At 38.3% G+C, this 12,804-nt stretch overlaps 1 protein-coding gene across 5 annotated transcripts in view; it reads left to right on the forward strand.

The window, feature by feature from the left end:
* The window catches only part of CHN1 (chimerin 1), a 192,658-nt gene that overhangs the window by 141,144 nt on the left and 38,710 nt on the right, over positions 1-12,804 (forward strand). For all 5 annotated transcript variants that reach the window (XM_032407733.1, XM_032407714.1, XM_032407723.1 and 2 more), the window contains one exon: positions 4,742-4,819. In XM_032407733.1, coding sequence (XP_032263624.1) covers positions 4,742-4,819 — 78 coding nt within the window. The remainder of the gene's footprint in view (positions 1-4,741; positions 4,820-12,804) is intronic.

The following is a 12,804-nucleotide window of genomic DNA, read 5'->3' on the forward strand; positions in this document are numbered from 1 at the left end:
GGAGAGTTCCAGCAGCTACCCTGCCAGAGAGTTCTAGGGCTGGATCTTTCATATTGTAGTTGTTTTTTAATTTTTTAATTTTTAATTTTCATTTTTTTATTAGTTTCAGAGGTAGAATTTAGTGATTCATCAGTTGCATTTAACACCCAGTGCTCATGACATCAAGTGCCCTCCTTAATGCCCATCACCCAGTTACCCCATCCCCCCGTCCACCTCCCCTCTTGTTGTTTTGTCAAACTGTGGCCAGCTCATAGCCCCTCAGTACTATCCCTTCCCACTGCAGTTTGCAGTTTCAAGGGGAGCAGTTTCCTTCATTAGTCTGTGTGGCTGTTCTCTATGAAGTCTTTCTTTGGTTGTGCAGGAGCTGTTCAGTCAACCCTCAGTTCTTCAGGAGTGGTTCCTCTATAAATAGGTGTAGGTGTGCTATGTCCATGGAGGATGTGCGTTCAGGGTCTTCCTCTGTTACCATCCTGGACCCCAAAAATCAAAGCTGTGTTCTTAATATCTGAATATTAATATTTTATAGAAATTGCAGAATTTTGCTAACCCTGAACCAAGTTTACCCAATAGTTAATGTAGTTACTCTTCATCTCTCCAAACCTCTGGGCCATGCCAGCTAGAACATTCCTTTATGGTGCTTTTCTGATGGAATGTTGACTTTACTTAGTTAACTGGAACATTGTGTTCATGAGTCTGTGGTATCACGATGATAGTCAAAGGAGGTGGCTGGCTGTGTGAGGTCCTTTCAGTTTCCTACAGAATACTCTTACTGTTAACGAGTTCTGACATACAATAATTAGATTTATTCCTTTGGCAGAAGTCTTGGTCCTATATTAAAAACCAGATATTTGTGGAAAAGGAAGTATAATCAGTCATTTGTACCTTAGCATGAATAAGTTGATAAGATCCTTCCCTGTAAGCAGGTTTTGAGGTGGGAAGGTGGACAGAACAAGGATTACTCAGAGTTTGAGCCTAGGGGTTCAGACTGCCAGGACAGGATAAGCTAAGGATTGCAAAACAGTGATGCTTATGATGTGTCCTTAAAGCACCTGGTTACAGCTTGACCTGAAGCTTATACTGCTTAGGCCAGTGGCCTTGGGCCTTTTACATGTTTCACAGTCCCACTATCTTAACCCTGATCTCGGAAATAGAAGTCCTTAGATACAAGGAAAGGAGGGAAACTTCTATTTATTGATTACTGTCTGTGCCAGGAATAATGCAAAATGCTTCCCCTATACTATCTCATCTAATTCTATAATGTAAGTACTTTTATACACATAAGGAAACAAAGACTGGAAGAAATTAGTAGCTTGACCAGGACATGCCACAGCCAGTAGATGACAGGGTTAAGATTAGCACTTTTGTCTGGTTCCACGACCCCTGACCCTATTGTACTACACTTGGTGAAAATGAGAGACTAGTTTCACATAAATTCAGTATTATTACTAGACAAACAACCGGGTAGAGGGGTAGTGGTGGAAATTTCTTTATTTGAAAAACAGCAAATGTGTTCCCTTCGAAGGTCACCTGTTTCCCCCTGCTATTTCTTATTCCTCACACAACTGCCTCCTGCTACACACACACCCTTTTTGTAGTCCACTTCTCTATATTGTAGATGGTATGGACAGATGCAGACACCGAGAGGGTTGTAGAATCTGCCTGTTCTCCACTGTTTTTTCCAGGCTTGTCCCCCTTATTTACGTGAATGTACAGAAGTGCTATCAGTATCGAGGATGGCCAGAGTGAGGTCTGGGGCAGGCCAAAGAGTTACAGGCAAGATGAAAGACTGAATACCGGAGGCCTCTTTTCTTTCAGCTATGAAGTGAGGATAAAATACACTTCATAGGCATCTTTCTGTGGATTTAAGGGGATTCTGTATGTAAAGTGCTTATTAGCTAGGTGCCTGGAACATGGATATTTAATAATAAATGATAGCTACAGAATCTATTAATGATGGCTATCTAAATATGGCCAGATAAATATAAGGATGGGTGGTATATATTTGTCTAGAACATCAGAACATTGATATTAGTTCTGAACTTTAGAATTAGCAGTTCTTACGACTTGAGAGCTGCTGCACCAAAATTATGGCAGAAGCACATTATTGCAGGTTATTGAAGGCATCCTGTGACAAAAAAACCCTAGCCCTTTGAGAGTAGCTAAGAACTTCATCCTGCGCCATTGTTTTCTATCTCCTGTTGCCCTCGGTAGCTGCCCAAATTGCAATTAATCCAGTATGTCTCGATTAGGTACCAAAATTATTTGGGAAGAAGAGTGACCTTGCAGAGTCTATAGTAGACTTGCCTCTCAAAGACAAAATGTGCACTTTGGCCCAGCCATGAATTTTCTCTACCATCAGTCTTTCTATGCGTTGGTTGAATTTAAGTTACTACAGCTGAAGAACTGGGGATGGTTTATAATAAAGGACCTTGATCAGAAATACTCAGGGGAGAAAAAAAAGCTGCTTTGAGTTACATGGGTGATTGTTTTCTTTAACATAGTAATGTAAACATTAAGCATTAAACATTGTAGAAAGAAAAAAATTTACTGTTCAATTTGGCTTTGGAATCTTTTCTAATGTCTACTGAGAATTGGATAAATTTCACCTTCAGTTGTGCATGACTAAAGAGTTGGTTGGCGTTTATATTTTTAGTCATCACATGACAAACTAGGTCTAAACTGAAAAGTAATTTAGGTTAGGCAAGGAAAGTTCTTTCCATTGTATTTTCTCTTAGAACAGGAGCATTTTCTTTTTTGGTCTTGATCACATAAGGGTATAAATTTGTGGGAATGAAATACTTATAGATGTAAATATTAACTTCTGCCTTTTATTAGAACATTTTTTTTCATAAATTTAAGTAATCTCTACACCCAGCATGGGGCTCAAACTCACAACCCTGAGAACAAGAGTTGCATGCTCTTCCGATTAAACCAACCAGATGCCCTTAGAAATTTTTTTAAAAGAGTAAGACATTTTAAAAGAAGGGACTATATACTCAAGTAAATTAAAAAATTGGGGGATGTTTAGAAAATCAGTCATCAATATTTCTAATATCTAGCATGGTTTAAGAACAACTTCATGTCCCAATTAAACTAGAATCTGCATTGGGCACATACCCCCTATAGATTATGAAATCTGAGATAAATTGTTTGTGTTCAGCAAATGGACTGAATTCATTTAAATATAGTTTTTGATTCTTTAAATATAGTAGTGTAACAACTGGAATCATAATGGGTTAAACTTAATTACTATAACATGAGGAAACAAATGGGAGATGTTTAGTGAACCAATATGGGAAAACTTGAGCTTCTTATAGCAGTTGAGCAAAAAGTATGGGTATTGCTCTTAAACGGAGCTGGATTTGTCTCTTACCCAGCACCCTTCCCACGTTTTTATATCAGCAAACAAATACAAGCACAGTTACACGACATCTCCGACCTGTGTGCATGAGAAATTATTTCTAGCTGGCTCCCACTATGATCTGGCCTCAAGCTCTTTGAATTAAGAATGTTGAGACTAATAATTAAAGACCGGATCCATTTACTTATAGATTCGCAACAAAGTCCTCCTTATAGGGAGACAAAACTGACCACTGCAGGGTGTTAGCAGTGTTATATGCACACTCTTTGTTTTGCATGAAAATAGTGTGCTATCTAGTTAAACGCCTTTTCTTTTTACCAGCTTTTGCTCATCTTAAAAAAAATTGGGTTTTTGTTAGCTAACCTCAGTCCATAATGCATAAAGGAGGATATAGATTAGCCTTTCATAATTTACCAGGCAGTGATGGTAAATTCTTTTGAAACCTGATGCTGTATGTTAATCTTCCTTTGCTTTTAATAGGTAAAAGAAATATTCCATTTTGTAATAATGCATGACTCATTCATGGCTCATTGTCTTCCCACTGTTTTGTTTTGTTTTTTTGTTTTGTTTTTTTTCCTTTTCCTTGAGCCAGCAAGAAAATCTTACATGAGAGGAGGGAGGAAAAGAGAGTTGAGGAATACAATACTTAAATACTGTTGCTCGATTCTCATTGGTTATCTCCTTTCTTACGGTGACCAGTCTAATCCAGCCTTTCTTGTCAAATCCCTTCCCTCCCCACCCTCCCTGCTAGGGGCTCCACAGGGTGTCTGCTGCTAGAAGCTGACTTGCAGGCAGTATGTAGGCATCTTTCATCCAGAATGGACAGTAATATATTGAATAGAGAAGGAAGCTTTTAGAAATGTATCATTTGTCCAAATTGCATGGCTTTTAAAAAAGGGATAGAGAGATGCTGAATGTTTTGTATGTTAGCATCGACTCTTTATTTCTGTTCAGACTCTTGAGTTTTCAGAAGCTTAAATATAGAGCCCTTTAAAAAAAAAAAAAAAGAAGAAAGAAGAATTTTTCTGGTTAGTCGACCTCTTTTTAAGAAGTGCTTCATCATCCTCCTCCACCTCTCCGCGATGTTTCTCTGCAGCTCTCTGTAGATTAGGGTTCTGTGCCGGCTGGCAGAATGCTCATTTGTTAGCTGAATAGAGTTCACCGACATAGATCAATATAGGTTTTATTTCTTTCCTGAATTCCAAAATGCCATCCAAAGAGTCTTGGTCGGGTAGGAAAGCTAATAGAGCTGCAGTTCACAAATCAAAACCAGAGGGCCGTCAGCAAGATTTATTGATAGCAGCCTTGGGAATGAAACTGGGTTCTCAAAAGTCGTCTGTGACAATCTGGCAACCTCTGAAACTCTTTGCTTATTCGCAGTTGACATCACTTGTTAGAAGAGCAACTCTGAAAGAAAACGAGCAAATTCCAAAATATGAAAAGGTTCACAATTTCAAGGTAAGAATATTTGTTTTTAACCTTTTCTTAGAAGAGAGAAAATGCACATTGCTTGCAATATACAGTGTTAAAGGAATCTCTTTTGAGGTCTTTTTAAAACTACGATGACTGGACTAAAATGTGCTTGCTATTTAAAATCATGCTTAAAACATCTTCATTCCTTATTTAAGGAATAGCTGACTAAAGCTAATAGAATCCAACTCCATTTTATCTAATGCTGATTTAGTACTCTGCTTAATCAATATACACTCAATGGTAAAAGTCTGGACTGACATTTAAAAGGTCTCATTTAATAATGATTTTGGCATTATTTTTATTTGTGATGCAAATATATCTAACTACCTTTGTCAGATATTTCATGAGAGGATTAGATCTTATCTCCCTTCCTTCCTGGTAAAAAGCTTTGGATATAAGAGGCGCGTGTTATTGCATCTGGATTGAGCAGATGGTCTGCATTTCCCACAGTTTCTGTCTTTTCTCCTCTGTTAATGAATTGACCATGATGAAAGGATGGCTACTCTGGGACTGTTACTGCTGATATAAGCAGCCTCTCTTTACTTTTTGAGTATTGCTTTCAGGGTGTGTGTGTGTGTGAGAGAGAGAGAGAGAGAGAGTTTAATTATTGTGTTAATGTGTTTTACCAACTATACTTTAATCATCTTTCGTCAAGATGATATGTGTGTTGATTCAAGTTGCCTGCATGCACAGCATGATACAAGGCCTTAGAGTTGGGTCCTTTGCATCTAACGGGGCAAACATGCAGTATGAGGCTGTACGTACAAACACCCAGGTACACTTGGTGGGTGGGTGCGCTGGCATTTCTACAGTCCCTTCACAGGAGTTACCCAACTTGATGATCAAGTTTTCTGTCTTTAGATGTCATCAGTTTTAATGTTAGAGGGCATATGGTTTCAAAAGATGATAGGCTGGAAACCCTGATCTTCCATTTATTCAACATTTCTTCAGCAGATATATTCATTCAGAATGTACTAGGCTCTGTAGTAGAAAATCTCACTTCACATTTGCAATTCATCCTGATTTTTAACACTAGCATTTATTTTACTCAAATGCTCAATACCAAGCCCCCCAAATGCTCTACTTTTTTAGCGAGGAATAGATTCTTATAATCTTCAGATCATTTTGGGATAAAGGATAAATTCTAAACTGGACTATATAAAGATTGCTCATATTTCAAGGTAAACCAAATAGCATTTTCTTCTCCCTCTTTAAACATATTGTTAAGGACCTTACCTTTCAACTAGTATCTTTGATTTTAAATGAAATGGAGACCATTCAGTATGTGCATCCACTGGTCAACCACCTCTTCCATTTTTGAACCTAAACAGTACATGCAAGTTACTAGGCCTCAGTTTCTTCTTGTATGACAAATCAGTCTTACAGGATTTTTATCCTGTAAGAGAATGACCCCACAGTATAAAGTTATATGCATGCTCGGTCGAAAAAATAGCCATTGAGGTTTCTAAGCAAGAAACTATGCATAGTGTTTAGAAACGGCTGAGATTTAAAAATACGTCTCTAAAGATGTCCCCTCTGGTGTGTTCAGCAGGAACAGACTGACCTATTAAGGATGCCATTTTAGTGCTAAATCAAGTTCATTGATCAAAAGCAAATAGTAAGTCCATTCAGGGATTTACATAAACACACACATTCTCTTTTTGTTGTTGTTGTATCCTCCAGTAATTTTTCAATTTTAATTTAACACATGGTTTTAATGAGCAAATTTTGAACAGCCAGAAAGTGCTGACTCTGGGACCAATTGTGACCCTTCACTTGGTACCCAAACTGTTATAAAGATACTTGTGTTTTTAAAGGGGGGGGGGCACATTAAAAAGAAGTCTGCTTCCTTCACTGGAGTTAAACAAAATCAAGTGGGCTGTATTTTTTTAAAAGTACTTATGCTCAGGAAAGAGCTCATATTAGAAAGCGAAGTTCTATTACATATTTTTTATAGTTACTAATAAGGTCAGAAGTCTCAGAATTTGACTCTTTCCATTGAAATTACCCTTTGTTATTTAAAAAATGTTTCTGTGGGGTGGCATTATAAAAATGAGAAAAGAAAGGTGGGAGGGGTAGTCACACTTGACTTCCGAGAACATCCCCCCCGCGCCCCCCAAAGAATTCAGACTTTGTGGCAGGAGCACTTCTCTCCCACACAAATGTTCACTTAGAAGGTCACTGCTTATGGTATGTAAGTATGTACAGTTCAGAGATTTATGGTGGGAAGAACTTGAGCATTTATATGGTCATAATCATTCATACGACCTTGCCCTTGACTGTTTTCTGTGTTGGTAAAGGTGGATTCTGCAATCCACAAGCCCACTCTCCAAAGCCTCATTTCAGTGTGGCTTTCTTTTTCGCTTCTTGAACTGCCTTGCTCTGTAACATGGCTCAGTGGCATTGAGCAGTTGCCAGGTCGCATTTCAGAAGGAGGAGCTAAGAATACCTTATGCCTTCAGTGAAAGCACTCACCAAGCTGAGACCCAAAAAAAAAAAAAAAAAAATCAACTAGGCCTAACTCCAGACAGGTGTTCTGTTTGTTTTTGCGTTTTTTTTTTTTTAAATAGAAAAAATGAAACAAAGCAGGAAGGCTTCCCATTTACTGTTATGTAACATGGCCTTTTAAATTTTTTCTATTGTTATTTATAAGGATTTGATAAAGAATCTATCCCAAGAAACAGTTGTCTCTCTTAGGGAGATAATCATTTAAAAAATAAATGTACCACATCCTTTAAAACTGATTATAATTTGTCAACATAGAGCAAAAATAATTTTAACTCTTTCCGGGATCAACCTCTCACTTTAAGGACTGCCCCTGTGCTAACACAACAGAGAGAGAATACAAGTGTTAACTAAAACACCTCTGACATTAAGACAGAGGGACTCCAGCAGCAGTGATTATATCCTTACACCCTACATCTGAGGTTCTCTGGACGGACTGATAACAGAGACCCAGCCCTGGCCCTCAGGAGCTTGCTCATCATTTATATGACCTTGGGCAGACTGCTTGATCTTTAAACACACTGGTTCTACATCAGAAGAACTGAGTTCCTGGTAGGTGTTCGGTACTTGGTAACTGCTATTTTCCTTTTCTGAATCCATACCAAGGCTTTTTCTTGCCCAGGTACAGAGGTCATGATGCAATTGAGAACCCCGGCATGACTGTGGGGCTAAAGAAAGCTCTAGCTTCTTTCTTAGCTCCCAGGCAGAGTTAGACGTTATGTAAGAGCAGTTGCATTTCCATGCACCACAGAGTACAGTGAAATCCTCTGTGTGGCTCTAAATCCTTCCAGATTTAACTATTTGGTGTTTCATTTGGTATAATTTAGATAACTCTATAAAATCAAGATTCCATATAATGAAAACAACCACAGAAACCTGGCTACTTAGGCAAATTAAGTAATTTAAAGAAAAGAACATTAAGAATTACAGTGAGAGAATACTTTAAAATATGACTTTAGTCCTTTAAAGTAGTCTTGAAGTGGCAACTGGTTCACGTTAGAGTCTCAGATATTTGCATTCTACCTATAAGTGAAAGATGTGACATATTATATTAATAGATTTAATGTTGCCAAGATAATATGCAATGAATCCCGAAATGTGAACTGATACTGTAATTAAATAAGACTATCACATGAGCCTTGTAATATTTACTAAAATTACTGATTCAAGACCTACTGGGTTTAAACCGATGAGAGTGAACCCATCGATCCTGGTAGAGCAGACCTGCTGCCATTTGATAAACGGGACGATCGAAATGGCCAGCTCTCCTGCTGAAAGCGGTCTTTCCTTTCCTCCGAAGGACACAGATCCAAGACCTGTGGTCCTCATTTGATTTCCATCTGAGAATAAACACAAAATGAACCAGCAAATAAAAATAGAATTAGTATGAAGGGTGGAATTAAACTACATGATCTAGAAGTTATTTTGCAGCTCTAAAATTCTCTTGGGGCGGCTGGCTAGCTCAGTCGGTGGAGCGTGTGACTCTTGATCTCGGGGTTGTGAGTTCGAGCCCTCCAATGGGTGTAGAGACTGCTTCAGAATTAAGGTTCTCTCGTTTTTTGGGGGTTTTTTTAAAGATTTTATTTATTTATTTGACAGAGAGAGAGACACAGGGAGAGAGGGAACACAGCAGGGGGAGTGGGAGAGGGAGAAGCAGGCTTCCTGCCGAGCAGGGAGCCTGATGCGGGGCTCAATCCCAGGACCCCGAGATCATGACCTGAGCCGAAGGCAGTCGCTTAACCAACTGAGCCACCCAGGCGGCCCAGAATTAAAGTTCTCTTGATTACATTATATTGAGAAGCATTAGATTTGTTAAGATAATTACTGTTTTCCACTGTTAAAACTTTATTAAGGCCCATATGGGGACAAGATACTAATGTTTATTTTTAAAAAGAATTAACCTATATATGAAGGAATATTTTTTTAAAACTAGTTATATCAACAGTCCGTGAACTATCATATTTGCCAACTGGGCTACCTGTGTATTCTCCCCACCAACCATCACAACACCACCATCCCCCACTTCTTTACTCATCTCCACTCTTCCTTCCCCTGTCCCTATATTTAGTAAGATGCAAATGTTCAAGAAACATCTGCTGAATGACTAAATGAGCATACAATATGACAGGAGGGACCTTTCTTTGTGGTGGTGGTGATTGTTGTTATTTTGAAATCACTTCTCCTACAGTAGGAAATTTCAACATAAAAATAGGTTCTCCTAATGATTTTAAGACCCATACTGTTACAATTTTTTAATCAAATTCATGTGAGTTTTTTAAATGCAGTAAAACTCACAATATCATGTTGTCTTATATTTGGAGAATCTGTGTTCACATTTTAAGTGTCAGAAATTTGAATATTGTTTTGAATTAATAGCATTATAAAAGAAGTTAAATGCAATATAACTAATGGAAAAGGCAACCTAGAATGTCTCATTATTAAACATTATTGCTCTTCCTGTGGGTAGGAGTATGGAGTGTCTGACAGACATTTTAAAGGAATAAATGTTTTCCTTCAAATAAAAGATTAAATTGAATTATATATATAATATTCTATTCTAATATATTCTATATAGAGAGAAATATATATGTATATATTTCTAGTTTATACAAATAATTTATATGTGTCTGTGTAAATACACACACAATTCCCAATTCTTAATGTGGGTCACTTGTAAGGGAAGATAAAAATAACAAAGCTCAGTGCAGAGCAGGGGTTTTTCTCTCCTTAGGGCAGTCATGGAGGCAAAGTGGGAGATTGGATAAGATCATCTGTAAAATCCCTGTAGGCATTGTTTCTGTTGCTGTTTGGTATAGTACTTACCAGATGCTACAGAAGCCAAAAATAATGAACACACGCTACTCTGCTTTTTATCTCTGTCCCTAAAGGTGGTGAAGAGGACCACAAAAACTCATCATGCATTTCCATCCAGGCCTCTACATTGCCCCTCAGCATCATGACCCTCTCAGCCCTGTCTATCCTTTTTATGGTTTGTAATGTCGGCTGAGGAACTGGTTATGATGCCTCAAGTACAAAGAAGGTTACTGCCTGCCATTAGTAATCCAAAAAGAAACATTTCACAAGCTTTGCCCAGGTTGCTTATACTTCTTTGTAGCCATTTTATGAGGTTAGAGAATTTAAAATGTTATACTTAACCCAAGAGAAACCCATGTTTTATGGATCAGAAGAATATTGCTAAAATGTACATACTACCCAAAATGATCTTCAGAGCCAGTGCAATTCCTGTCATAATCCCAATGGCATTCTTAACAGAAAAAGCAATCCTAAGATTCACATGGAACCACAAAAGACCAAAGCAGTCTTGAGCAAGAACAAGCTGGAGGCATCCGTACTTTCTGATTTCAAAATATATTACAAAGCTACAGTAATCAAAACAGGATAGCACTGGCATAAAAACAGACATATAAACTAATGAAACAAACAGAAAGCCCAGAAATAAATCCATGTGTCTTCAGTCAACTGATCTTCAACGAGGGTGCCAAGTACACTAAATAAAGACAGGATAGTTTCTTCAATAAATGATGTTGGGAAAACTGGATATCCATATGCCAAAAAAAAAAAGAGAAGGAGAAGAAATTGGTCCCTTATTTCACGCCATATACAACAGTCAACTCAAAATGGATTAAAGACTTAAATATAAGACCTGAAACCATAAAACTACTAGTAGAAAACAGGAAAAAACATTGGTGTGGGCAGTGATTTTTTCAGATAGGACACTAAAAGCACAGGGAACCAAAACAAAAATAGACAAGTGGGATTGCATCAAACTAAAAAGCTTCTTCACAGCAAAGGAAATAATTGATGGAATGAAAATGCAACCTATGGCATGGGAGAAGATATTTGCAAGCCATATATCTGATAAGAGGTTAGTATCCAAAATATATAAGGAACTCATACAACTCACTAGCAAAAAGCAACCTGATTTAAAAACAGGCAAAGGTGGGACGCCTGGGTGGCTCAGTCGTTAAGCGTCTGCCTTCAGCTCAGGTCATGATCCCAGGGTCCTGGGATCGAGCCCCACATCGGGCTCCCTGCTCAGCGGAGAGCCTGCTTCTCCCTCTCCCACTCCCCCTGCTTGTGTTCCCTCTCTTGCTGTGTCTCTTTCTGTCAAATAAATAAAAACAGGCAAAGGACCTGAGAATGGTCATTTCTCAAAAGATACACAAATGGCCAATAGGTCAGTGGAAAGATGCTCAACATCACAAATCATCAGGGAAATGCAAATCAAAACCACGATGTCACCTCACACCTGTTAGAATGGCTAGTATAAACAAGGCAAAAGATGGCCAGTGTTGGTGAGGATGTGGAGAAAGGAACCCCTGTACATTGTTGCTGTGAATGTAAATTGATATAGCCATTATGAAAAACAGTATGGAGGTTCCTCAAAAAATTAAAAACTACCTTATGATCCAGCAATAGGTTGCCTTTCCACTCTGCTGATTGTCTCCGTTGCTATGCAGAAGATTTATCATTAAATGTAGTCCCAATTGTCTATTTTTGCTTATGCTGTTTTAAAATTTGGAGAGATTTGGAAGTTTGTCTTTCTCACTAGGAGACTGTCAATAGTGCACTATGTTTTATTTAATTAAAAAGCAAATAAAAGAGAGCCTCAGGCCAGCCTTGAAATTAAAATATAGGGTTGTCACTTTTTTTTTGAGAGAGAGAGAGTGCACGTACACGAGTGAGGGGAGGGGCAGGGGGAGGGAGAGAGAGAAATCCAAACAGGTTCCGTGCTCAGCACAGAGCCCAACATGGGACTCCCATTCATTTCATGAGCCTGAGATCATGACCTGAGCTGAAATCAAGAGTCAGACACCCAACTGACTGAGCCACTCAGGCGCCCCTAGGGTTGTCACTTTTAAACATCTGGGCTTTCTTACCAGAACCGATTCTGATTCTTATTCCCAATCAATATCCTAATGTGAGACCCTCTGACAAACAACTACATCTAACATTGTATTGATTATTTCTCACATTTATAATCATCCTGATATGTTTTAGAAAATTTGGTATCACCTCACACCTGTCAGGATGGCTAGAATCAATAAGATAAAAAACAAGTGTTGGCGAGGATGTGGAGAAAAAGGAACCCTTGTGCACTGTTTGTGGGAATGTAAATTGATGTAACCACATTGGTAAACACTATGTAGTTTCCTCAAAAGATTAAAAACAGAACTGCTGTACAATTCAGTATTTCCACTTCTAGGTACTTATCCAAAGAAAATGAAAACGCTAATTCAGAAAGACCTATTCATCCCGTGATGCATGCAGCAATCTTTACAATAGCGAAGATACGGAAGCAACCTAAATATCTATCAAAAAATAGATGGCTAAAGAAGATGTGGGGTGTGTGTGTGTGTGTGTGTGTGTGTGTGTGTGTGTGTGTGAAATAGAATATTAGCCATAAAAAAATGAAATCTTGCCATTGGCAATAACATGGGTGA

The sequence above is a fragment of the Phoca vitulina genome, unplaced genomic scaffold, assembly GCF_004348235.1.
Source record: "Phoca vitulina isolate PV1807 unplaced genomic scaffold, GSC_HSeal_1.0 scaffold1, whole genome shotgun sequence".
Taxonomy (NCBI): Eukaryota; Metazoa; Chordata; class Mammalia; order Carnivora; family Phocidae; genus Phoca; species Phoca vitulina.